The sequence below is a fragment of the Biomphalaria glabrata genome, chromosome 13 (assembly GCF_947242115.1).
Source record: "Biomphalaria glabrata chromosome 13, xgBioGlab47.1, whole genome shotgun sequence".
Classification (NCBI taxonomy): domain Eukaryota; kingdom Metazoa; phylum Mollusca; class Gastropoda; family Planorbidae; genus Biomphalaria; species Biomphalaria glabrata.
In genome coordinates this window covers 8,254,610-8,282,521 of record NC_074723.1, presented here as the reverse complement: position 1 = coordinate 8,282,521, position 27,912 = coordinate 8,254,610, and the positions used below count along the sequence as shown (strand labels likewise).

The 27,912-nt window shown below is 33.7% G+C and overlaps 1 protein-coding gene across 1 annotated transcript in view; it reads right to left on the bottom strand.

Annotated features, from left to right (window-relative positions):
- Nucleotides 1–4,472: 4,472 nt before the first annotated feature.
- Nucleotides 4,473–27,912, bottom strand: part of LOC106056065 (tyrosine-protein kinase transmembrane receptor Ror-like) — a 34,063-nt gene continuing 10,623 nt past the window's right edge. Inside the window, exons 3-14 of the mRNA XM_056008468.1 lie at nt 19,059–19,192; nt 18,455–18,563; nt 17,861–17,936; nt 12,072–12,209; nt 10,933–11,119; nt 10,412–10,558; nt 9,993–10,146; nt 8,927–9,037; nt 8,326–8,395; nt 7,846–8,036; nt 7,571–7,699; nt 4,473–7,126 (exon numbers count right to left, since the gene is read on the bottom strand). Of these exons, the coding sequence (XP_055864443.1) occupies nt 7,019–7,126; nt 7,571–7,699; nt 7,846–8,036; nt 8,326–8,395; nt 8,927–9,037; nt 9,993–10,146; nt 10,412–10,558; nt 10,933–11,119; nt 12,072–12,209; nt 17,861–17,936; nt 18,455–18,563; nt 19,059–19,192 (1,554 nt within the window). The 3' untranslated portion in view covers nt 4,473–7,018. The remainder of the gene's footprint in view (nt 7,127–7,570; nt 7,700–7,845; nt 8,037–8,325; nt 8,396–8,926; nt 9,038–9,992; nt 10,147–10,411; nt 10,559–10,932; nt 11,120–12,071; nt 12,210–17,860; nt 17,937–18,454; nt 18,564–19,058; nt 19,193–27,912) is intronic.

Sequence of the window (27,912 nt, the reverse complement as noted above, 5' to 3'; positions counted from 1 at the left end):
ACGTAAGTATATAATTCTTTGCCCTTCCCATTCCAAGCTATGTTTAAACTTGAGAACTGTAACAAAGTAATCAATAAAATAAAACAACAAAGGCTTAGAAACTATGTTTATTTGTAAGAGATTCTAAGCACGACTTTGTAAAGAAATCTACCAACTTTTACAAGAGCTAAAACATTTTTTTAACATAGATATTTTAACTAGAGATTAAAGTGGCATTCCTCTGACTTCATACCTTTTGTCTAAAGACACGACTAATTTGGCAGTAAAATGTTCAGCTGAGGTTTAGTTTTGTTTTGTGCTTTTGAAACGTTTCTTCACATTATTAGGCTACGTCATGGCCCAAACCTCATGCTGGACGTCAATGTGATGGGAAGTGAGCAGGTTTCGAACTCAGGACCAAGGACCATCGTAACGACATACCACACGACCTACCGCCTTTATCGATAATATAAATATATATATATATATACACCGGTGTATATATATATATACACACACAAGAAATAATTCAAACTAACAAATAAACAAACTAGCTCAAAGCCAAACTTTTTACTTTTGATCCGAGTTTAGTTTGGGAAAAGCTGTGCTGCTCGTAAACATTTGGCCAAAGAAACACTTGACCGTAACATCCTAACATCACCTGCCCTATAGATCTGAAAGGGGACCTTTACATTTTACTACAGAACAAAAAATAACTCGAGCTAAGTCGCGTAAAACCATGGTTAGTAGATGGATAAAATGATCATCCCATTCAATGCTCTAATAGAGCTAGGGAAGAAGGAGCATTTGTACAAATTTGTCCTAGCATTTGGAGCAAGGAATGTGCCCGAATCAAGCTTAGTTGAAAATCAAAATCTAAAGAAAAATAAAAACACATAAATAATATTTCTTTTTATTCATAGACTTCAAAAAACAAAAAAAAAAATGCTGCAAAATGTATTAATATAAGAATTAGGTCACGTCTGACCAACTCTTTATCCATTATACAGTAATATTATATACACATTTACATACAAGGAAACTCACTGATAGGTGGTTCTCAAAGTTAATGCATACATCATATACACCCACACACACACACACATACACCAAGGGAAGTAACTGTAGAAATAATTAAAACAGAACAATGTATACAGACAATACAAAGTTTTCAAAAGTTCATAAAACCCTGACAATAGCAGTTAAAGCTAGTAATCTTGGGGTAAAAAAAAACAAACATTCACTTAATATAATATAATAAGGTAACAAAAAACAACAAACCAAATATTTTAGTGTCCAGTAAAAATGTGCTAAAGATTCAGTTTTCATATTTTAAAATGCCACATTAAGTTGATTGGATAAAACATGTATTTCAGTGTTACAGTATTGTGTATGGCAGTGTGTCTTAAACCTTATCCTTAACGGAACACTTTGCACATTTGGAGTATTTGGCGGGAACACTTTATTTATTTTTTTAGAGAGATTAATTCCCCTGGTGGCCTACTAGTTCATTATTCCAGTAGTTCATGGAACACCTATTCAGGCCTCACGGAATACTAGGATTCCGTGGAACAAAGTTTGGGAAACACTGGTGTAAGAAATAATCATAAATGACAATCCAATTAGTCAGGTAACTAACTGGAGAACTCTTTTTACAAGAGGTTTAAATAAAAGTGTATCACTGGCCTATTCTTTAGGATTAAACGAACGCTTAACATCAAGATCCCAAAAAAACATAAAAGACTAACATCTAAAAAAAAAGAGTAGTAAAATATATCCCAAGAGACAATGCCAAGTTAACAGGAGCAAGTAATACCAGACTCACTCAGGTTTTTGATACACCATGTACACCAGGTAAGAAGGAAATAAAACACAAGACACCAAAACATAACTTGCAAAGAGTTAACACCAGTTAAGCAAACACTCAAATTAGAGACACTCAAAGAAGGAAGATTTAAAAAGTAAAGTAGCAACCATACATAAAACACATAACTAGGCTCTCAAATATAAAAGCAAGGAAAAAATATTGCATAAAGACACATTTAACCCTTGAAGTGCTAAGCTTTTTTACAATGACTGCATACAAAATAAAATTACAGTTCTAGTGTTTAGAGGCTAAACAACCACATGCGTCTAAAGGGTTAAAAGCACATTTCATATAAGAGGAACAGACAAAACAATCCTATGGGATGTAAGAAACAAGTTGCCTAACTTATTTGTTTGTTTCACCGATGCATAACATATTGACTCTATTATGTAGGTCATGGCTTTGAATCCTTCATGTTGTGAGAAATATTTTGAAGGATTAGAAATTGATGTTTAGAGAGAGAGCTTTATCTCTTTTTTTATTTTCCGCAATTTAAAAAAAATGATTGTATTCCATTAGTTGTAAGTGAATTAATTTGAATTTAAAGCTAATATACACTGTTTAATAATAGGTAGTATTACTGCTAGTAAACAAACACTGACTGTCTCGACATGTATACAAAATGACTCATTATAAATGTTGATACAATTCTATGAGAATGGCTGAGCTTTTAATACTATAGTTTTTGAGCTGACTGGTATGTCAAATACTCTTGTACAAAATATTTAAAATAAAAAAATACTTTTTCTTAAAAACAAAGCTTATTATATATCATGATATATCATGATTTGAGCTTTTGTTGATGCGCTGAAAGCTTCTAAGTTGTCTGGACCAGTTGGGAAAAAAAAGGGGGTGGGGGAATGGGGTATCTGGTCGAATGTTACTGTAATAGCTTTTTAAATGTCTTTTAGATACAAAAAAAAAAGGGGGGGGGGAATGGGGTATCTGGGTGAATGTTACTTTTTAAATGTCTTTTAGATACAAAAAAAAAAGGTGTGTGTGTGTGGGGGGGGGTGAGAATGGGATATCTGGGTGAATGTTACTGTAATAGCTTTTTAAATGTCTTTTAGATACAAAAAAAAAGGTGTGTGTGTGGGGGGGGGGTGAGAATGGGATATCTGGGTGAATGTTACTGTAATAGCTTTTTAAATGTCTTTTAGATACAAAAAAAAAAAGAGGAGGGGGGGGGAGAATGGTGTATCTAGGTGAATGTTACTTTTTAAATGTCTAACCCACTATGCCAGTGTGAAGTGCTTATGAAAATATTGTTAGGTTCAAACTTTGAGTGGCAACCTTAGTTTCTACACCAAGTATAAAGGGGACTAATTCAACTTATAACACTTTGAAGTGACAACCTTAGTTTCTACACCAAGTATAAAGGGGACTAGTTCAACTTATAACACATTGAAGTGACAACCTTAGTTTCTACACCAAGTATAAAGGGAACTAATTCAACTTATAACACTTTGAAGTGACAACCTTAGTTTCTACACCAAGTATAAAGGGAACTAATTCAACTTATAACACTTTGAAGTGACAACCTTAGTTTCTACACCAAGTATAAAGGGGACTAATTCAACTTATAACACTTTGAAGTGACAACCTTAGTTTCTACACCAAATATAAAGGGGAATAATTCAACTTATAACACTTTGAAGTGACAACCTTAGTTTCTACACCAAGTATAAAGGGGACTAGTTCAACTTATAACACTTTGAAGTGACAACCTTAGTTTCTACACCAAGTATAAAGGGAACTAATTCAACTTATAACACTTAGAAGTGACAACCTTAGTTTCTACACCAAGTATATAGGGGACTTATTCAACTTATAACACATCTGTCAAGTACAATTTCCTTGCTCGATACAAAACAAAATATAGTTAATTAACCAACTGGTAATTTTTTGACATTTGATTCTTGTTTTGTCAGAAACAAGAAAATTTCCACTTGATCTGAGATTGGCTGTGGGAGAAATGTGTACAAAATTTGTGCCAGACAGATTGAGTGCATATAAGCTTTGTAAAAAGTATATATCACCGATTTTGTCAGAAGTTCTAAAAATTTTCAGTATTGTTATTTTACAAAAAATGGTAAATTGAAGAGTGTTATTCCAATTCAATACTAAATTCCTTGTTAAACAGCAATGGAGATTCTGGATTTTTGAATGTGTGTTAGCAATAAACTAGCTTATAATTTTGATTCCTGTAACATATCTATCTATATATCTATAATATTTATATTTGTAAATATTAGATATACGCAGGGGTCTAAACTTTAACATTTGCTTGCAAAAAAAAATATTAAAAAATTCATCTTCTTGGCTAGTGGCTTATATTCTTGTGAACAGCTGAGTAGTTAAGCGTCAAATGGTTGTCCCTAACAATGAGGAAAACTAAATGAAACACTTCTACAAGTCAATGAGGTGACCAAGTGATAAGCTTCTGCTAGTCTAAGGAGTTGACAATAACAAAGATAGTATTATTTAGAAGTAAGGAATGGAACAAATGGCCTAAAATGTAAAATGCTGGCTCAATGAGTGTGTCTCAGCAAAACTTCATTCAATCAAGATCAGGTGTCAGTGGAATAAACTCCCAAGAACAGTTCAAAAGTTAAACATATTTCAGTATCCAATTTTACATTAACTTCTTAACATACACAGAGCTGTTACAAATAAAACATTAAATTAAAATGTTTGAACAAAAGTTACAAGACAAAGTTACAAAATGATATTTTTGAAACTTAAATTAATACTTAAAGCCCAATGCTAGATATTTTTGTTTGGCTATAGACAATAATTATTTACTGGATTCAGTCTAAGTAGTTTCATATTATTCATTCAAATATGTAAGCCCGAAACTTGTGATTTCTAAAGAATTAAAATAAATTACAATTAACAATATCCAAATCTAACAGACAAGAAAAATTACATGAGGAAATTTTTAAAAAACTTGTATAATTTTGGCAAACCATGTAACAACAGTTGACTGAACACAGACTTAATGGGAAAGTGTAAATATAAACAATAGACCCAGACAAGAACAATGCAATTAACACCCGAATCATACTATTTACAAAGTCATCCATTTAAAGCTAGATTGTGGTAAGCATCTCTTCTATTGTTTGGCTGACTGAGCTTTTGTTTAGTTATGTCCATTCATACATATTTTACCAACTTGTTTGGAGACTTACTAAGCAAAGCTGGGGCTGCGTAGCCAGGGGAAACACTGCATTCCTTATTAATCTTCAGACTCGAGGACACACCTTATTAAGCAAAGTTAACAGTTTGGGAAATTCCATTATGTTGTAGTTGTAGGTTAAGCCATCGGAAATTAAAAAGGTGTCTAAACACTTATTAAGAAAGTCTAACATTTACACCAATCTTGCTCACTCTGGAGAAACAACAGTATTGTACATACTGAGACACACAGTAAATACTATTTACACATTTAGTTTCTCTAAGATATTCTAAGCCTTGAAAATTGCACATGAAAACAGTAAAAAAAAAAAAAGGGGAAGTATTGCACCACAAGAAGTTAGGCTTTGTAACATATGAAGAACCTCCCTCCTCACATCAAAAGATAACAATATGGACAATACCAGGAATAATGGTCCTTTTGCAAGATAGAATATTTTAAGCTTTGTAATGTACACATGAATAAAAATGAAACATATACGTACTTAGCTTGTGTATAATGTATAAGCCACTCTTGATTAATACCATGCAAGAAAATAGATACATATTTGTTGATAGAAAATATATAAAAAGTCTTAATATATGACTAATGAATATTCAGTATATAGTTTCAATATTTATATTTAAAAACTTAAAAAGCAATAATGGATATATGCTTTATGTATTTAATTGACTCTATGGAAAGGTCAATGTTTGAAAAATGTATAGATGTGAGATGTTATAAATTAAACATATATAGTAAACTATTGTAGAAATAGTTTAAAAAAAAAAAGAGCTTATGTTTATTAAATAATCTTTCTATTCCCTGATAGTGTTCAGTGCTCTATGACAGAATTAGAATCTATGTCTAAATGTAAGGAAATAACAATATGACTGAAGTGATCAATGGTTTCAACTTAAAAATAAAAGATTGAGTCAAGCCACACACACCAGCAAAGAGTCAAAACAAAGGACTTATTGCATTTGTTTTAACATGCACAGTTTGTGTTGGACTAGAATCTTTGAATAAACTTTCTACCCAAGGATGTGAGAAATTCTTTCTGAGCATTTTCCATTCTTGTCTACATACAATAAATTTATGTACAAAAAGTGAACATCTTCATATCTGAACAGATACAAAAAGCATGAAGCTTAATGAACAAAAAGTTTATCTGCCATTTTTTTGTCCCCATATCACTTAAGTACATGAACTAATTGACAAGAGCTCCACAGGAGTGAATACATACAGCAATAATACCTGACTAAGTCTTCAGCTGCTTATTGGAACAACACTATCTTCTATCTTAGACAATCAATACAAAATCATTCACTGTTACGAATACAAGTTTTCCACTAGCAAGATGGCAAAAAACTTGCTTAGCGAGGTATACTTGTTAAGTAACTGACCATTTCAAAAACCACTAATATGAAAGACATAGGTCTAGTTCATTGAATTCTTTTCATGTAACAATGCTACACATTGAACATGAAGCGTATACAAAAACTGATTAAAAGGACTTAAGACTTGATGTAAACTAATCAAAATCATTAGCTAAATAAACATTTTAATTGGAAAGAAAATGACATTGAACCATCTGATTGACAAAAATATTTAAATACTGAACACAAGAAGAATAGGGATTTTCACTTGCATTAAATTCTGCCTGGCTGGAGAAGCAAATATCCCACACTGAGAAATCTGCTCACCAGGTTCTGGATTGTGGAATCTTGAGGTGATTTCAAAGAATATTAGAAAATATTTCCAGTATATTTTAACTTCGTTTGGTGTCAGTGACAGCTAAAGGAATTCCATTGTAACATTTGGAAGCAGTAACTCAACACTAAAATAGTTGACAACTGTTAGAGTAGTAGATCTTGAAAAGTTCACACAGTGAACACATTTCCTGCACAGTGTCACTCAGTTTCTTAATAACTCCAATTTTAGTGTGACAGTTTTTCCTTCATTCATGAACAAAAGAGCCATTCAGCTTTTGTTTTTTAAACTTGCACAATTGCGTCATTTAACTTTGGTGTCCTTGATTTGCTGCTAACTTGTTTCTGATAAGATCTTGCATTTGTTATTAATTCTTTGAGTTTTACAGCAACCTGACAAGAAAAATATTTGGTTATTTTCTATATTACGGTTTTAACACATTAGCTTCTAATATTATAATACATTATGAAGAGGCTAAATGTGGTTGAAAAACTATAAAAATAAAATGTGTTTATGACTAAGATTCATTCATTTGGCAAGTTTTTAAACATTTTTGCAATGTTAAAATTCACTCTTTAGACGGTGCAAAAACATTGTATTTTATTCTTTAATTTATTTACAAAAACTAAGAATTTTTTAAAAAGTTATCAAAGATGTAACCGTCGGTCATTTGTTTTATCTACTAAGTAGGTATGTGAAAGCATTTAAATAAAAAATTTAGAGGATCTGGTTTGATGATGATTTATTTTGACACCAAATATATGGAACCTTAATCTTAAGTGAATCTTGAACTTCTTTTAATGATATTGCATTCCTGGAGACAAGATTAGACTCACATGTTTAAATTGTGGTCTTGTATTTGGCCTTTGATCCCAGCAAGTTTTCATAAGATCTTTGTAATGTGGCATCATTTCATAAGATGGAGGTGTGTCAGGGCGGCCACCATTTCTCACAATTTCTATCACCTACGTAAACAAATATTAAAAAAAATACAGAAAATAAAGTACTGGCAATTTTATATTAAAGAGAAGTCTGTAAACAACAAATACATCAAAAGGTAAAAAACCATGAAAATAGAATATACTTAGATAAGCAAGAAAGTTGAACAGACCTCAAGCTCTGTTCCAATCTCATCAAAAGGATCCTTACAGTGGACCAGTTCCCACATCACCATACCAAAAGAGTAAACATCACATGCTGTGCTGATGATACCATTCTCTCCTTCCTTAGTCTTTGGGTGAGTCAGGATTTCTGGGGCAGTCCATCTGACTGTCGCTGGACAGGCACTCAGATGACGTTGACCTGATTAATATCAGCAGATAACCAATGGGTATAACATATAATCATATATATTGTTACCAACTGTATGGTAAATGGCTGATAATCTAGCTAGAAGGAATATAATAGGTCTTAGAGAAGTGTCTTCGAAAGAATAAAAAATAATATCATTGGGTGGTATTATTATTTTTGTTCAGCGTTACATGTTGCATAATTTAACTAAAAACTATTTTATGTGCCATTATCACAGTCTAAAAGAAAGCTGCAGTAGTTGAACATGTGATAGGTTTATACAAAGAAAGACAAATCTTACATCCACAGTCATCAGAATTACACTGCTCTCTCATCGGCTGTAATAATTTTGTCAAACCAAAGTCAGCTACCTGGTAAATAGGATAATGATTAAATAACACTTTACATGAAATTCAGCTACAAGTGACAAAATAAGGTGATTGTATTATAGGTTTTAAATATTAGAGAAAATATATCTAGTCCTGTTCAAATATTTAAAGTTTATGCAATTATGAGCAAATATTTAAAAAAATATATATTTTGGGGGAATTTGTTTTATTGTTAATTATGTGCAGAAATGACAATGGACCTCATTCACCAATTGTAAATAAATAACATTGAGCCACGTTTTTCTCTATCTCTTCTATACAAATTACGATCTAATTTTAATAAACAATGGTTATCACATGACAGTTTTTTCATTGTATTATCAATATTATCATATTCGTTTTGGTGAATGAAGTCCATTAAAAAATTTATATTTCAAGCATTTTATAATACAATTATAAATAATCTTGCATTAAAATAGAAAACTTTAACTTAAAATTTAACCATTAGAGAATATGAAAGAATTACGAATATGACTTTTTAACCCCACTATTTCAATTTGTTTGATATCTCACCTTTACTAAATCGTTGTCAGATAAAAACAAATTTCCACATCGGAGGTCTCTGTGTATTATTGGAGGTTTAGTGGAATGAAGGAATGCCATGCCATCAGCTACTTGACTACACTGGTAACAAAAGAGAAACAAAGCATATTAAAACAACAACAAAAACCAACTACATTTTACAGGTCATGTTTTATCATAGATGACGACTCCGCCAGAGTACTAAATTTGAATCGAACATGTGTGCATTGAGAATACAAGTCATTTTGGGATAGCTATAGTTTGAACTAAAATACCGTCTTTCACCCACAGTAGCCTCACACCCACCCAAAATAATTTATAACATTTTAAAATTGGTTGTACAGATATGAATTGACATAAATGATCATTTTATTGATGTTCGCCTCTAATTGTTTTGATAGTATCTAGTGGCTTGTATAGTGCCTTAGCAGTCTTGATATAGTATAAAATTAAGATTTAACAAGAAAAACATAAAAATACTTTTTTTTTTTTTTTTTTTTTAAAAACAAAGCTTATGTTAAGTGTAACTATCAATTAATTTGGATCAGTCTTATAATTTTTGTAATAGATCTAGACTAACAATAATAAATCTGTCAAATGTGTGATTAGAAATATTTTTACCAATTGTTTTGTTTAGTGCGATTTCATGCTTATAGCTTTGTCAAAATGCTATGATCCTATGACTTGTCTGGACCAGTTGGGTAAAAGAAATGGGGGGGGGGGGGGGGGGGGGTATGTGGGTATAACTTGATCCGAGAGTGTGGGAGGAAAAATGTGTACAAACTTTTCACCAGACAGAGTGAGTGAGTTGATATAAGCTTTGTAATAAATGTGCACAGATTATGTGATTTAAGATTTTCTTTTTTTTTTAAATGAATTTTTTTTTTAATACTTTCTAAATATATACTTTTTCTGATATGAGACATTTTATATCTAAATATCTATTTGGATACATTCACATTCTCATGAACCCTGCTAAAGTAACCTTAGAAAGCTCACATGACAACATAAATGCATTTGAACCTAGACGAGTTTAAAATTAAAAAAAAATAATTACCAATCTGACTCTTTGGGGCCAAGTCAACAACTTTCCGTTGACTTTGAGAAAATCTTTGAGACATTCACCTATTACATACTCAGTAAGAAGAAATGGGAGACGTCCATTCAGACACAAACCAAGGATGCACACTATATTCTTGTGGCGCTGTCGACTATAAAAAAAAACAAAACTGATGTTAAACTAGCCCTCCTTATTAAGCATTACAGTCACACTACTTTTTGTGCTGTAAATCTGCAGCTAATGATGTCAAAAGTGTGATCACATGCAAGAATGATAAAAACACAAGAGTACATTAGACTAATGGGCCTAATAATGATTAGTAGTTAAAAAAATATTCTAACAAAAAAAAAAGGAATTTTATAGTTTAAAAAAGTCTTATTTAAAAAACAAAAACAAAACAGAACTATCCTACTGACCTCAAGAACCAAACTTCCTCCTCCATCCATTCCATGGTCTCCGATGTCAGCTGGTTATCATGGATAGCCAGTGTCAGTCTTTTCACAGTTACTGTCATCTCATTCCATTTGGCCAGGTGTGTGTCACCAAATATACCTCCACCAAGTCTGAGAGGTAAGATAAACAAAAATAAAAAAGGAAAACAATGTGGTGAGGAAAAAAGTGAGTGGGGAGTCAGTCACTTGAAGATACACACTAACAGAATATTGTAAATTGCTTTGTTTATTCTTAAAAAAACAAGACAAACTCATTAGAATGGGTGCTTACTTTTAAAAGTCTTAAAATATGCCCTGAAGATGCTAACATATTGTCAGAATTTCCATAAAATGCTAATGCAAATGGCTTAGTTAAAAAATTGTTTTCCTTCAATGGATTTGTTATGGATGGGACAGTGTGCATCTAAAATTGTCTTGTTTCTATCAAAGTGATGAAAATAAGTCCCTCAAGATGTTTAAACATGTAAACTAGCTGTGGTACTCACCTCTGTCCCATCTCCACATGCTCCATCTTAATTTTGCAATCAGCCAACACTGGGATCATCTTCTTTCTGGCACTGGAGATACTTGCAGGCTCATAGTCTCTGAAGTCTGAGTTCTTCTGGCCGGGTGATGGCTTACCATTCAGTGAAGGGTAAATACTGGTATTGTTGGTACCACTAGGATTGATGGCTGGGGAAACATTTGAATGATTTATCAAAAATTATTTCATTACATATAAAATACATAGAAAAAATTATGATGACATTCTAAAATAAAATTGCTTATGAGTAATAAGATCCACTCACAACTCAAAAAGAGAATGAGGAAGAAGAAGACAACTCAAATAGTAAACATTTGAGTAATCTAATAAAAATCTGCTATTAATGCATTAGGAAACACTTTCTGATCCTAAAGTTAATTCTTCATCAATATTTGCAAATAGCCACACAGCCATAATTTTAATAAAAACGTCCACATCATAACTTTTAAGTTGTTCATTTCAATTAAAACCTCCATAAACATGCCTTTAAAAGTTTTATAAAAAAACAACTTCAAAACCTAACTCTAAATACAGTCCAATATCCCAACCCCTAGAATTTAGTTTAGGCTTAAATTTTTATATGCAATTCCATTCAACAAAATAAAACACAATCTAGCTTTAAAACAACAAGCTGTTTGCCAATGTTTTGACCTATACCATACCTCATTTGAGCCAAATGTCTATCCATTAGACCAACAAACTTTTCCATTTATTAATGAGTTCAAAATTGGCTACTGTCGCGCCAGTTGCTATGGATTATTATTATATTAGTGCAGTTCAAGTCAATGTGACCATGGACCCAGAGAGAAAGAGGAAACTCAAATTTTATGACTATTCCCACTCAAATCTCCAAATCATTTTGTCTTTTACAAATCAATTTTATTTCATACGAATTTCACTAGGGAAAATTTTATTTGTAGACAAAGTATTACAAAATCTTCATATTATGTTTGTGTGCACATTCAGAGGAAGTAGTTTATAAGCTTTATGATTACTTAATGAGAAGTAAAAAAAAAAAGTTTAGTCTATAATCATATGTTGTAAACTATGATTACCAGGTAACTTGTAATAGAACTATAATATGTTGTCAATTAAGATTACCAGGTAACTTGTAATAGAACTGAAGATGTGTTCTTTTGACATAGCACAGTCCACCAATCAGAGCCACAAACAGTATCAGGCTGACCAATGTACCCACAATGACCAGTGTCAACTCTCCATCTGCACCAACTTTCGCATCTGTTAAAATAAATGATAACATAGCATTTGAGAAACATTGAGTGCAAGGTTTCTAACAAATTACAAAGATATTCATGTTTTTATTGTTTTGGTTTTAAATATCTATAAAATTTATGACCATACAGAAAAATATTAAATTTTATGTAGTAGCCATTGCGGATCAATGAAACCTGCAAGAGGCAAATGTTTGCCTCACCAGCTCACAGCCCATATCGTAACCCAAGACCATGGTCACCCAATATTTCCAACATAGCCTCTCATGACAATACTTCTGGAGTGTGGTAAAAACTGGGCTACTTGACCAGAACAGGATGGACCACTGATTCATCAGTTCCTATTGGGTTATATTATCAGTACAGTTCAAGCCAAAGTCATGACATCCCTGATCACGAGAGGAAAGGTTAGAAAAGGCACTTGTTCTCGATCATAACCTCGCTCGAATGAATGATGATAGACCATTGGCAGATACCACAAAAGAGGCAATGTTTAACAAAAACCTGCGACAGAGACAATTTTAGAACAAAGAATTACAAAACTACCAGGAAAGAATAGTTAAAAAGGAGTAATCAAGAAACGAGCATCTTGACCATGCCAGACTTTGAAAGCTAAACAACAAAAAATTGAAGGGGGAAAGCATGTTACAATGTTTTATAGTCTGTGTGACTTTTTCCTATATGAGGAAGGTAAAATTACTATTGATCCAAATAAATGGAATGGTAAATTGATTACAAGCAGTTTATTTTCTGTATAATTTTATACAAGAGGACTGCAATGTACAATATTCATACATTTAAAAAACACTAAATGTTGTGAGCTTCAATCTACTTCTAGAGGATAAGGACTGCCATTGAGGCAGGGAAACAAATAGACATTTTAATATCATTTTGTTTCTTGCATTAATAAACATTTTCCAGACAATCAATAGTTGAGCATGTCTCTTTTCCTTCAATATTTCTGAAATCTAAATCTTTACAACTTGAAACTATCTGCTATCAATAATCAATAAAATTCCCAAGTTCATAAAGAAAAGGAAAAAAAAATCTATTTCATCACAAACTTGTCCAAGATAATTATCTTTCTATATTTACTTAATCAGCACTCATTACTTCCTGGCCATTGTTTTACTACAGATAAAGTTATTGATCAGTGTGTCATGTCTTAATGTTGCAGTCTCTCACACAAACTGGCAAAGAGAGGCAGAGAAGATCCACAAAGAGAGGCAGAGAAGATCCACAAAGAGAGGCAGAGAAGATCCACAAAGAGAGGCAGAGAAGATCCACAAAGAGGCAGAGAAGATCCACAAAGAGACAGAGAAGATCCACAAAGAGAGGCAGAGAAGATCCACAAAGAGAGGCAGAGAAGATCAACAAAGAGGCAGAGAAGATCCACAAAGAGAGGCAGAGAAGATCCACAAAGAGAGGCAGAGAAGATCCACAAAGAGAGGCAGAGAAGATCCACAAAGAGAGGCAGAGAAAGATGCGCTGAGGCTGAGGCATAGATGGAGAAAGGCACTAGAATAGTACAGAAAGATTTACATAGAAGTGTACAGAAAGGGAATTAGGAAGCACAGAAGGATATATTAATATGGACAGTTGCACAGCATGAGACATTGAAAGGAGCATAGAACAATGTAAAGAGCGTGTTACAAAAAGATCTACAGAAAGTGAGACATACAGAAAGATGTACATTGAAATGTAGAGAAAGAGATTGCAGAAAGAACAATTGAGGTAAAGAGAGAGCCAGATGGAAGGAATTAAATTTTAAAAGCTTGCAGTATCCCCCCCCCTCCCAAGTGAAGATCAATATTTATTTTAATCTCATTCAAATCAATGGGTAGTCAGTGACAGAAAAAAATATGAAAGAAATGAACAGGCTTGCAGTGCCCCATAAGTGAAGATCAATATTTTTTTAAAACATTTCATTCATTCCAATGGGATTCAGTGACATAATGCTCACATCCAAGAACAGAATGACCCCAACCCGTTCCAAAGTTTAATGTTTCTAGCAGAAAGATAACATTTAAAAGATTGCTCTTCCAGTTACAGGAATGCAAAACAACTATAATGGTAGTATGAAGGATAGTGGTGTGAAGGTAGGCACCTATGAAAAGTCTTTATCAGACTGCAACTAATAAGAACATTTTTTTTCTTACAGAGATAGTTGCCACGGAGACAGCATTTTGAATTCCATTAAGATAATGAAATGCTATCAAGATTAGATCTAAAATAAATACAGATAATGAGAGAGTGCCAGGCAGAGAGAATGAAAGATGGAAAGAAAAGAAGATAGAAGGAAAAACTAATTGATAAAAAATTTATCATGTAAACAATTATGCAAACTAACATCTACCTGACCAATTAACTATATAAAAAGGCTAGGCCTTAAAGTGATGGCTGCCTAGTCAAGTCACATAGGCTCTGAATATGTCTTTATTATTGAACACTGTCATTCTGCATGAGATTGGGGCTAGGACATAGGTATAATCTTCATTTCTGAAGAAGCATCTAAAACTTGCAAGTTGTTAAAGAACTATGATATCAAGGATTATGTGAAATTAAGTGAAATTTAATCTCAGTGTTTTCTAGTGGCATGACTCACTGCAGCTTAAGTCAGTTCAATCATAGGTCTGTTGAAACTATTTTTGCTTGATATATTATAGTAAGGCCTACAAATGTTAGCTCAACAGAGATTACAATAGAAAAACTATTACAAAAGAGTATGACAATGGTAATTAGTATTCACAAGAAGCCCTTCCTTAATTTGTAATTCTATCTAATTCTAATGGCCTTTGTTCTGATGTTCTCAAGAAGAAACTCATTAATTTGTCTCTCTGAGTCTAATGGCCTTTTTTTTTTTTAAATTCAGCAAGGTGAAATGTTGCCATTTTCAAAACTTTGGTCAATGGTCTCTCCAGCTTTGAACCATATATAGGGAGAAAATAAATAAAAGGTCTGGACAGATCTGTACAATGATTTCTCTAATGCCCACCTAGTGATGCTAGCTTTACATCCTGCTATCCTTCTACAGTCAGCTAAACAAAATGTTGTTCAGGGCTATTTCGAATAAGAAGTAGTTTTTTTTTATATAGTTTTATTTGTTACTGCCAATGTTACTTAGAGTTTGCTTGTTGGTTTTCTTTGCTTTTTTAAGTGAAAACATCTAGTATAGCAGCATATTAAGTAAATTCTATGATATATAATATAAATATATTAAGTGAAATTATATAACAAGATATGAACTCTCAAGCTAAGCACTTATCGTTATGTTAAAAAAATAGTGTCAGTTCAAGCCATCCAACAAAACAATTCTAGTTATCTTGCCGATAACATTTAAAAAGTTTAATTACTTGATTAGTAAACTATTAATTAAAATTTTAATAATAAAAATTTCTAGTGCTTTCTGCTTGAAATTTAATAACAATAACATTGTGATTTACTGATCATTCACTTTGGAATATCAACACCATCAAGAAATTTTTTTTGTCTTACATGTTTTGGAAGCTGGAATTGTACACAATTATTTCTTTTATCTGACAACACAAGAATCAATAATTAAAATTAACCAAATATTTCATTAACTAGTGGTATTTAATTATTTTGTGTGGTATCTTGAACAATGGAAAGAGATCTTACTTGACTGATGTGGTGGAATAAGTTGAATTAGTCCTCTTGAGGACTCTTAAGCCCTGAGTGAACATGTTTTTATGTATTTACCAAAAAAACAACAACAAAAAAACAATCATGTAAACATCATGAAAACATTCACCACGATACCCCATTCTTCCCTCCCCCTTTCACGATTGGTCCAGACAAGTGATAGGATCATAGCGCATTGAGAAAGCTAAAAGCTAAACAAAAACAATTGGTAAAAATATTTCTAATCTAATTATTATGTCTAATTAATCATTCTTATAATTACATGATTAAAAAACACCCCAAAAAACTCTAATTGATACAATTAAACTTAATATTAGCTTTTTTTTTTTTTATTTAAAAAAATGTTTTTCTAATTGAAGATTGTTACATCTTAGCCCCAAAACTCCCCCAGGACAACTGGGGATGGATTTGTGCAGGGTTGAACCTGGGACCATTTAGATGACAGACCAAAAAGCAAAACATGACCATGCAGCCATCCATTTAAAGATAAAATATGCTTATGCTATAAATAGTTAATGTAGTGTATAAAAATAGAAGTCATATATGAATCAGAGAAAATTCTTCAATTGTTTAGTTGCTACTCCATAGGGCTAGTTCTGATTTCCATTGGCACAAAGCGAACAATTCAGACATGCCTTATCAAAAAATTCTAAAAACTGCCCTAATTTTGTGATAAATGTTATCAGCTGTTATCAGCTGGTATAAAGACCCTGAAACTAATTCATCACAAGGTCAAGGCAGTAGTAAAGGAGGGAACACAAAGTCTGAACTTTGCACTTTCAATATACTGAGGACTAACTGAGTTCAAATTCTGAGTTTAAAAAAATGAACTCCTATATCTTCAGAGCAGTGTGTTAACATTGATTTGTCAGTTTACACAGTGACTAACAATACACTACCCAGCTTACAATCCAAAGCTGCAGCATTAAACTTCTAGCTAAGCCTGCAAAATGTACTGACATTCATTCTGCATTTAATTATGTCTGTGTTGGGAAATGAAGAAGTTTGTCAATGAACAATAATGTCTGGGTATGCTGTAAGTCCTTCTCAATTACTCATTCACTAGAATATCGAGTTGTGTCTTGTGCACTGATGTGATATTGCTCATTATCATGGCACCCAATGAAAAATCAGCTCATAAGCAGACCTGCTAACCACTGTCAAAAAAATGCAAACTTTAACTCTATGGCCACATTACAAGATCCTCAGGGCTCACAAAGACATTCCTTCTGGGAACACTAATAGGAAAGAGGCAGTCAGAAAAAGTGATGTGAAGACAACATAAAAGAATGGACAAGCCAGTCATTGAATAAAATTATATCCAAAGCAAAAGATAGAGAGGAGTGGAGATAGTCAACAAATCTTGTGTGGTGCCCCAACAGACTAAGGGATAGTGAAGTGATATAAGCAACACAGCTTGAATGCACATAGCATACTTGCACATACAGACCAGATTCAAAGCGCAAAGACTTAGTAAGAAACAAGTTGGTCAAGAACTAAATATAACAAACAAGTTCCTATTTGTCAACTATGTTTATGATATCTATAAAAATGTATCTGATTCAAAGTTTCCTGTGTAGGCCTACAACCTTGGGAGTGAAGATCTGATCATCTCATTGGGCGCAGCATTAAGCCAAAATGTAAAGGGTCAACTAGTGTCATACATAAGTTGCTCATAAATCAACAGATCAGGAGCAACAACAAGCTTTTAAGATAAGAGATAGAGAAAGGGGGATAATAGAGCTAGATAAGCTTAGGAACACCATGCTGACTAGGCTTTGTAATAAACAATAAATCAAGTCTAAGGGTGAAAAATGTATAAACAATCTCTATAAATGGCTTCAGTACAGTATAATTTTATATATTTGAACAATGAAAGGTAAAAATTTTATGGTAAAAACCTTGAATAAAGAAAAACAAGATAAATATTTAACGTGGGAAGTCTAACAATACACAGCTGGATATTATAATATGTGGAACATATAAACAAAATACCTTTTTTCTTAGGCAAATTAGTTCCATTAGCACTACATGCCCCTGGACAACAACACAGGTGACGGAGCTCAGCCATCTGAAAACATAAAGAAATATTTAAGATTGTCAAAACAGAAAGTGTGTTAAAAATCAAGCATTTCCAATTCAACATGTTGCCACTAATCCTAATGAATCATGATAGCAAGATAATCTTACAGCTGCCCTTGCATTAATTAAATTGGTATGCACAATTAAATACAATAACTACATAGTTTGATAAAAGCACTACTTCTGTAGAAGGCATGCATACAATTAAATACAATAACTACATAGCTTGATAGAAGCAACATTTCTGTAGAAGGTATAAAGTATGCAGATAGAGATATTAATGATTAAGTTATTTCTAGTAGTGATACAACAAATAATTACAGTGTAACAATTTAATGTATTTTTATTATGTAGATAGACTATGATAATACAGTTCAATATGTCAGGTCTGGATTAGAAGTACACCTTGGAATATCCTCCATTTTTATTCAAAGATTATCTTATTAATTAATTAAAAATATTTTTTTGCTGTTTCAGGATGGTGAGACTTATGTCCTATTCACCTACCATCATATTTTGACCATTATCCATTTCAACTGTGAAAAGCCCATCATCAGCATTTGTTCTTTTGCGGTCACATATCAGCTTGACATGACTTTTAAATGACCTCATAGACCTGCAGATCAAGGAAAATGATTAAAACTTGGACTCAAAAAAGTATGCCCTCCTTTTCACTTTCTTGGAATAATGATAACAACTATCTCGCTCTAAATATATATATATGTTTAATCATGTGTAAATGGTGGTAAGTAAACTGTGAAATATTTTGTTGTCATATTTTTCTTGAGATTTAATAACACTGAAAATGATGACAACAACAATCTAAAGGCCAGAGATTCTAACAAGCCAACAAGGATTTCAGATTTAAATCTAACAAAATATTTTTGTTTTAATATTTTAAAATATATTTTAATATATATATATATATATATATATATATAAATATATACATATTTACTTATGAGACAAATTGGAATTTGGAACCCAAATTTAGTGATTAATGTGCAATCAAAATATTTATTCTTTTCAAATGTTATAGTTTCAGTATAAAAAAAATATAAATTGAAAAAGGGAAAAGGGGGGGGGGGGGGGGCTAGAACAACTTGCTCACTTTATGCCGGTAAATTTTAATGTGATGATGGGCGTGTCGTTTTCTTTTTTGACTTTGACTTCCACTTTGTCTTGGTCATGAATGCCCAGTGGGAAGTAGTAGAGTCTGGAAGACTGGTAGCCATGTTTACACAACTGAGGAAGAAAGGGGAAATTGAAACTCTCTGCCTTGTTGTTGTGTTGTTAGCGTTTGACACATTGTTACAAACAAGAAAGAAATGCCAAGTCAGAAGTTCATACATTGAGAGAGAAAGAGAAAAATGATAAAAGAAGAAGATAAGAGTTGGTTACATAAAAACACACAATCATCTTAACAAACAAATGGACAGACAAACGATAAAAAGGTACATAGACAAAAATATATATAAAAAAAATTTTTTGAAGCAAAAGAAGTTTTCTGATAAGAAATTTGAATGAGTAATGTAATGAAATGAAATCAAAAGATTTATAATGACATTCAATTCTTCATTAATAGTTTAAAGGAGACTATAATATATTTTTTTATTTCTTCACTGCTTCTGATCCTGGCAAGGAAGACAATGATAATTTACATTCATTTAGATGTAGAACTATTGCTCTGATAGGAGTGGTATTTTGAGGCCATGTGGTTCCCATGATATAAGTAATGTCAGGGAAGAAGTCACTTCTAGAGCAGTGACTCTCAAGTGCTTCACTATGAAAGAATTATACAAAACTTAATTGCTGAGCCCTTGTCCTCTTCTCAAGTGGAACAACACAACAACTAATATAAAAAAGACACATGCCATTGTCTTGCATACACACCATTGCAAAATTATCTCCCAAAAAATGTTATGAAGAGATAAAAGCTAGTCCCACCCAAGCCAATAATGAAAAATACACTGCCAGCTTTTTTCAGCAGTTCAACAAGCTCAACAGGCTTGAAATCTAGAACACCAATGACACACACTTTGGTGTCATTTGCCTAACCCTACATTGTACACTAGCATGTGAAGAGTCACACTATCTTCAGAGAAAAGTTGAGACCCATTGGTACATTGTACAATAGCATGTGGATGAGTATAGTTAACATTTGAGATTCAATGGTAGAATCCACACTAGCATGCGGCGAGACACACTATCTTTGGATACATTTTGCAAACCACTGGTAGAATTCAAACTAACATGTGGAGAGTCACACTATCTATTGTGAAATGTTGAGACACAATGGTAGAATGCAAACTAACATCTAGAGAGACACACTATCTATAGATATATGTTGAAACCCACTGATAGAATGCAAACTAACACATAGAAAGACACAATCTATAGTGAAATGTTGAGACCCAATGGTAGAATGCACCCTAACATGTGGAGAAACACTCACCCAACTATAGAGAAATGTTAAGACCCACTGGTAGAATGCACCCTAACATGTGGAGAAACACTCACCCAACTATAGAGAAATGTTAAGACCCACTGGTAGAATGCACCCTAAAATGTGGAGAAACACTCACCCAACTATAGAGAAATGTTAAGACCCACTGGTAGAATGCACCCTAACATGTGGAGAGAAACACTCACCCAACTATAGAGAAATGTTAAGACCCACTGGTAGAATGCACCCTAACATGTGGAGAAACACCCAACTATAGAGAAATCTTGAGACCCGCTGATGGAATGCACATAGCATGTGACCTTTGTGTGAACTGAAACAAGCCAACATCTTGACCCAATTTTTCCTGAAGTTAGCTCACAGTGTCTGTTACCACATGATAGTTTTCTTAGATAGCTACATTGCATGGATATCCCATTCCCTCAACATATTAAAACCAGGTGTGTGCATACATATAGACATTGTCCATACAATAGACACTGAATGCCTCGTATATTCATCATCAATGTGAGTCCACCCAGCTCTAATGGGTACCTGACATTAGTTGGGGAAAAGGAAAGACGGTTGGTCGTTGTGCTGGCCAGATGACACCCTCGTTAACAGTAGGCCACAGAAACAGATGACCTTTACATTATCTGCCCTATAGACCGCAAGGTCTGAAAGAGGAACTTCTTACTTTATATTCAAATAAGTCAGGTTTACCAACAGTAACACAATCAATAGCATAAACCAAACATATAGCCAACTTTATAATCGTTACATTGGATCTCAGTTTGGCAAACTGTTGTTTCCCAACAGCACAGAATGCAACATAAGTTACTTGGATCATGACAAAAGACTAATATTTGGAAAGAATGAGAAGAGAAAAAGGCATATGGGGGGGGGGGGGCTGGGGGAGGTACGACTCAATATAATCTAATCTGAAGCCCATTGACCTACTAACGCCGTTACACGTTGGGGATATATATACGAAACACTTATAGGTGTAGATGTATGAATAGACCGAGACACTTATAGGTGTAGATGTATGAATAGGCCTAAGTCAGTTTTGACAGATGTTGAGAGAGAGACCACATTGACGTCGGGACATTTAACAATTTTTTTTTTTACTTTGACATGTGATCTATAAAAAAAACACGAGCAATTTACTGTGACATGGTCGCTAACTCATCATAACTCAGACATCATTACATAAGATATCGTTCATTTAAAAAAACCATCCTCTCCATTTGGCAAGAGACTTATGCAAAGAGTGCAATATCAGTCAAAGACATATGGTGCCGCCAATTTATAATATGCAACACTTATCCTTGAAATAAGTCTTTATTGTAGGAGTAACACTGTCTGAATGGAAAATTTTCTGATTTGCCTTTCAATGCACGTTTTGTTTTGGACTAATTCAAACATGTAGATCTAATTGAAAGAGATTCTAGTCAAGGCGAGGATAGAGTGGTGTCCCAATGGTCTAGCAGTCTAAACCTTCTAAGGGATACGTGAAAGCCAAGTGGAAACATGACAGTCCACACAACACTAATAGAGACTTAGTAAGCAGTCACTTACTCGTTGGGAAGCTATGTCTGGTTTCTAGGGCATAACTAGATTAAGAACGTAACTAAGCAGAGAATACAAACAAAAAGAGCGAAAGTATTTTCCTTTACTATTCCTATTGCAAGTAAATTGTCATTCAGAAGTCATTATCGCCACGATAAAAAAAAAAGACCAGGCTTTCAGTTTGACTTTAATTTTTGACATCAGGGTCATGGCTCACAGCTGGAGTGGAAAGATGCTGCCAACTAAGAGTTGAGTGTATCCTATTGCAGTGTTACATATTTTCTGGGTCAATGAGAGCTAGATTCTCGGGGTAGTTTCGCATTCGTAGCTCGCTACTTGCTAACTAGGTAACTAGGGTAAAGAACAAAGCTATTCTCCAACCTAGTAAACATAGGGAATAATATGACGTGCAGTGTGAATGCTAGTGCGCTACGCTTGCGCGCCAAAGAGTATAGGTTCAAATCCTGGTTTTCTTTCAAATGTGAGAAAGATGGAAACAGAGAGTGAGTTATCTCCTTATTTGGAGTCCCTAAGTTCTCATTGCTACTCAACTCTCATGGAAACAACAACAACAAAAAACTAGAGGTTTCTAAAGGCCTAGGAGAAATTGCGTGGCCCTTTGGATGCAAACACAATCAAAAACACACCGGGCTGTCGTCACAAGCTGAACCCTGCCCGTTTCTATACACTGCCGTCGTGCAGGAGGTATAGACTAAGGAACGCCCGAAACTTAAAAAACAACAACATTGGGCTCTACTTCGTGAGTACTTATTGTTTAAATCACCATTATAGATCTAGCAGAACATATATAGGCAGATTAAAAAAAAAAAGGTTAGGTGGGGGGTAGCTAAGTCATTTGAATTTTATTCTTGAAAAAACAAATGACACGATGACAGCTTACAAAATATAAACAAATAAACAAGCAATAGAAAAAAGAATACTTTATAAAAACATAGGAAAGAACTGTTAATAAATGCCATTTATCTGAAAATTGCATGTTCTAGCTCCCTTTCTGCTATATAAAACCAAATTAATTAATTAGTACTAAAAGATAAACTAATTGGTTAACTTTTGAATTGATTCGTGCATTGTCATCGACTATGAATAATTATGCATAATTTCAAATTGATCCGAGAATCGGAAATGGGAGAAAAAAACGTGTCAAAACGTAATAAGGGAATTAAATCCATAAATACATCAACATATCTCACTAAGTAGCATTTATTACCCTTATTTCGGTATCAAACAAAATAATTAATAACCAACAATTAATAAACTATTGAATCATGTCATGTCAGGTGCAAAATTTAACTTGATTCGAGAATGGGAAATGGGAAATTTTTACCGGACAGATAGACAGAGTTGATATAAACTTTATTATGAGTATAAATATATGGTCTCTTCTAGTGGCATCTACTAATTCATGAATAGTAAATCATCGATTTAAATATGTCTTTATTTCATGCGAAAGTTCAATGTCGGTGTAAAATGAAACTCTTGTAACTGCAATATACAGTTGTCAAGTTTTGTGGAGCGATGTACCAACCTACAAACAACACTAACAAAAGTCTGTCATTAAAAACACAATAGAAAATAACAACGTACAGTTCACCGAGATTCTCGAGTAAATGGATCATACAACGATAACATTCCGAATGAATAATGGGATGTGTCAATGAAGCTCCTCCTTCACAGTGTACTGTGGGTTATTAAAAAAGAATAGATCTAGAGATGGAGAACATTATTCTTTATGAATAGTAAGTTAGCTCAAGGTTTGGGGCTAGTTAGAAGGAGATCAAATAAGCGTCACATTGGGACCTGTTAAGCTTCAAGAAGACAATCACGGAACCTTAGTTGGGCTGTAGCTCAAGACAGCTAGTTCAACTGACCCTTGTATCTGTATTACTTTCACGGGACCTTAGTTGGGCTGTAGCTCAAGGCAGCTAGTTCAACTGACCCTTGTATCTGTATTACTTTCACGGGACCTTAGTTGGGCTCTAGCTCAAGACAGCTAGTTCAACTGACCCTTGTATCTGTATTACTTTCACGGGACCTTAGTTGGGCTCTAGCTCAAGACAGCTAGTTCAACTGACCCTTGTATCTGTATTACTTTCACTTGACAAATAACTCGAATAAAGATTAAAAAAAAACCTTCTTTAAAAAAAAATAAGCTTCCGTTTATCTCACAAGCATATACAGCATTCTATTTCAACAAAGAAATACATGAATATATGAAATGTCAAGATGTGGACGATTTCAAACTGTATTTCATGTCACTTCACTTAAAACATTCGTTCACACCCTTTTCATCCCCTCATCTGCGATGGTCTTACTCATGGTTACATCAGAATCAATTCAGCCAATACTAACACACACACACACACCATAACAATGAATCAATAGCAAGGGTGAGATTTTATAAAAAAAAAAGAATGGGGGATTAATTAGAAACAAGAAGTGTGAGCTATTTTATTCAACACAAACTGTCTTGAGGAAAACAAAAAACACATCACCAAGAAAACGTGAAGCACAACAAGACAGGGTATCGAGCTATCCACTCAACCACGGCCATTATACGTTCAAAAAAATCCCAACAAATGTTGACCTGTCATTCAAATGTCGAGATTTACTTCGACACAACTGTCACATTTACAACCAGGCAATATAAGTATCATAATAGTTGTTCATTCGAAGTCAGATCAACAATGAGCAGTAAATGTAAGTATGACAAAATAAATGCTATAAGTTGTAACCAGAAATATCTACACGAGAGATAGAGACATCATATATTTAAAACGTCGGCTACTGAGTAGTTAAATAAACGAGATCCTTAAGTAAAACAAAAGCAACTACATAAACAACAGAACCCTGTCAGGTGAAGGCCTACCAGCAGTATTCGCGAAATTGTTATGGGAAGAAGTGGGTCAAATCCTTTGGTGAGTACATCGCACGTAACAAGCTCTGTTTCCTCACATACATTCGCCATAAGATAATCTATAGTGTCCAATCGTTCATCACTTAACAAGCCACACAACTTGGTCACTAGGTTCATAAACATCTGAAAGAATAGAGGTTGGAGAGCAGAAGCAAGAGAAGAAAGGGGGAGGGATGAAAACCATATTTAAAACAAAATCTGTGTGAATATATAAGTCAACTTTGACCATTCTTTCTTTACAGTGTTATATAAAGCACACATAACTAGACCAAAATGTCTTTACACAAAATGCCTTCATGCTTTATTATTTAATTTCCCTTAATCTTATCATTGAAAGGAAATCACCGGCCACTTAAACCTATCAGATATTCTTTTAAACTAAATCAATTTGCATACTGCATCTTTTAACATGAAAAAAGAATCCTTAAAGGAAGTGGTCCTTACGTTTTGTTACCTACTGATAGGAGATCAATTGACCCCCAAAGTTTCTATTACCCAGTGAAATCAAATTGCCTCATGGACTTGATCTATTACATGTTCATACAATCAAGAATGTCAAACAAATAGCCACACAGCAAACTGCTTTGCTACAAATCTCCTTTTTTTTTATTGGATAAAACAAACTAATGAGGCAGAATACAAATAAAACAAGAAGCAATTGGACACCATCATTGATTATTGCCACTGGCCAAAGTCCTAATTGTCTGTCAACATGAAAGCAAGGAGCTAAGGGAGTTCATAACATGCATAAAACAATGTTTGCCTTTCAACAAACAACTCGAAAATAGAGCAATAAACTAGAGTTATAAAACAGGATTTTGTTTCTTCTCCCAAATTCTAAGATATTTATATTTTGTTGACCTTAACTTCTGAGCTCATTTTGTTTCCCGATTACATAGCGCATCTTTTATGTTTTAGCCTGTTCAGTGCGCTATGGTTCAATCTCTTTTGTATGCCTGAGGGGGGGGGGAATCTGGTAGAAAGATTCCATACTGCCTTTAGGCGCTCGGCAGCACAGCTCGAGTCGGGATTCGAACTCAAGCCCCCTTGAAGGGTGACCAAGTGTATGCCACTCAGCCACACGTCCCATCGTTCATTTCTAAACTAATCCTATTGTTAGCACTCGTTAACTTATGAAAGTACAGTGAGCCTTAGCACTCGTTAACTTATGAAAGTACAGTGAGCCTTAGCACTCATTAATATATAACTCGTTTATATTAAGCACTTTTAAGTTACTAACTTCTGCACCTATATATAATATCACGTAACGTAAAGCACTTCAATGTCATAGTTGGAAAATAAGTTTGTTAATTATTTCAATGGTTTATTTTTTAACAGAATAATTACGTAGCTAGGAAACAGATGGAAGTTGTTTATTGTTTGTTTGAAACTAATGAGTACTTGGGAAATGTCCATGCGTGTGAGACTAGCTTAGAGGGTTCCAGAAGAAAGGGCAAGAGGGAGATTGTAGAGGACATATAAAGACATGCATTATCAGATTCGAGGGGGCCTCAGCGACTGCAGTAAATGTCTTGAAATTAAATTGTATTGTACATTTACGAAGTGTATCATCATAGTGATTCCAAGTTTTAAAATTTAATAAATGTTTTGTAATTATTTCTATTTGAGTTTATACTTTAAAGTTAAGAAGTGACTCCGGCATCACGATATTGTCAGAGTGATCAGAACTGTTACGTGAGAAAGAACTATACAAACATCACAAAATTAACACAGACCCATCGTGACACTATAGTTAGCATAGATGAACTTCAGAGTCCATGAGCTGTAAAAACTATTGTCATAATTTGTAAAACTCTCCTTTCAGTGTTGTTGTGTGAATGTTAATGGGTGCCATCGTAGCAACCTTCATTAGACTTTGATCTTTTGTGCCGCTCGACGCATACAGCGTCACATAGTCTCCACTGACATCGGTCACTAGCGACGGATTTAGATTTATCCCAGGATTCCCACCTGGTGTCCACGGTTCCTATTTCGCCAATAAAGGTAGAATGCCACCTCCTGCGAAGGTAGGTCATTGAGTGGTTCACGTTTGTCTCATTATACCTGACTTGTCTCCCCTAGAACAACAAAACAAAGCCAACAAAACTTTCCATTTTAGCGGCCCCCGAAAGGGGAAAAGACGCTATTAGTTTTGTGTGGCCTGTCTGTACGCCCGTCCCGTTAGATCTCAGAAACTAGAAGAGAAAATGAAAATCGGACATCATATTTTAGATCATTCAAAGTTCTGATGCAACGGCTACTTTTTTCTTTTTCGAAAGTGAACCATCTAATTTTTTAAATTATATATGCAAGCAGATTTTTCAAAAAATTACACCACTTTTTAATGAAAAACTTCAGAGAAGGTAACTTTTTTTTTAAAAAAAGGTCACGGACTTTTCATTAATAACTCAAGCTTCATTCATAGATTCGCGCATTGGTACAAAAAAAATTTGCATCTTGCATCTAAGGTCACAATGGTAAAAGTGTCAATGGCTCATTATAAAATATATTTTCCATTTATTAACTAACTCATTGAATAGAATACTGATTCAAATGTTGTTTTAAAAAATAAACCACCAAAAAACAAAAGTACTTAAAGTAAACAATAAACAAATTGGAGACATAGTACTGGATTCTCAGACAAGAGACCAAGTAGAAAATTTTATATACCTTGGGAGTGTAGTCAGTATATCAGGTGGAACAGATGAAGACATTAAACGCCGTATAAATCTAGCGCGTCAAACATTTACACACCTAAAACCAACCTGGAAATCTCCTCACATCTCAAACAAGACTAAACTAAGAATCTTTAACTCTTATGTCAAGGCTGTCCTACTGTATGGTTCTGAAACATGGAGAACAACTGAAGCCACAACAAAAAAAAATAAAAAAATACAGACCTTCATCAACAGATGCCTGAGAAATATCCTAAAAATACACTGATATGACAAAGTAGAAAACACCAAATTGTGGGAGATGAGTGGACAGAAAAATATAGAAGTGCAGATCTTAGCG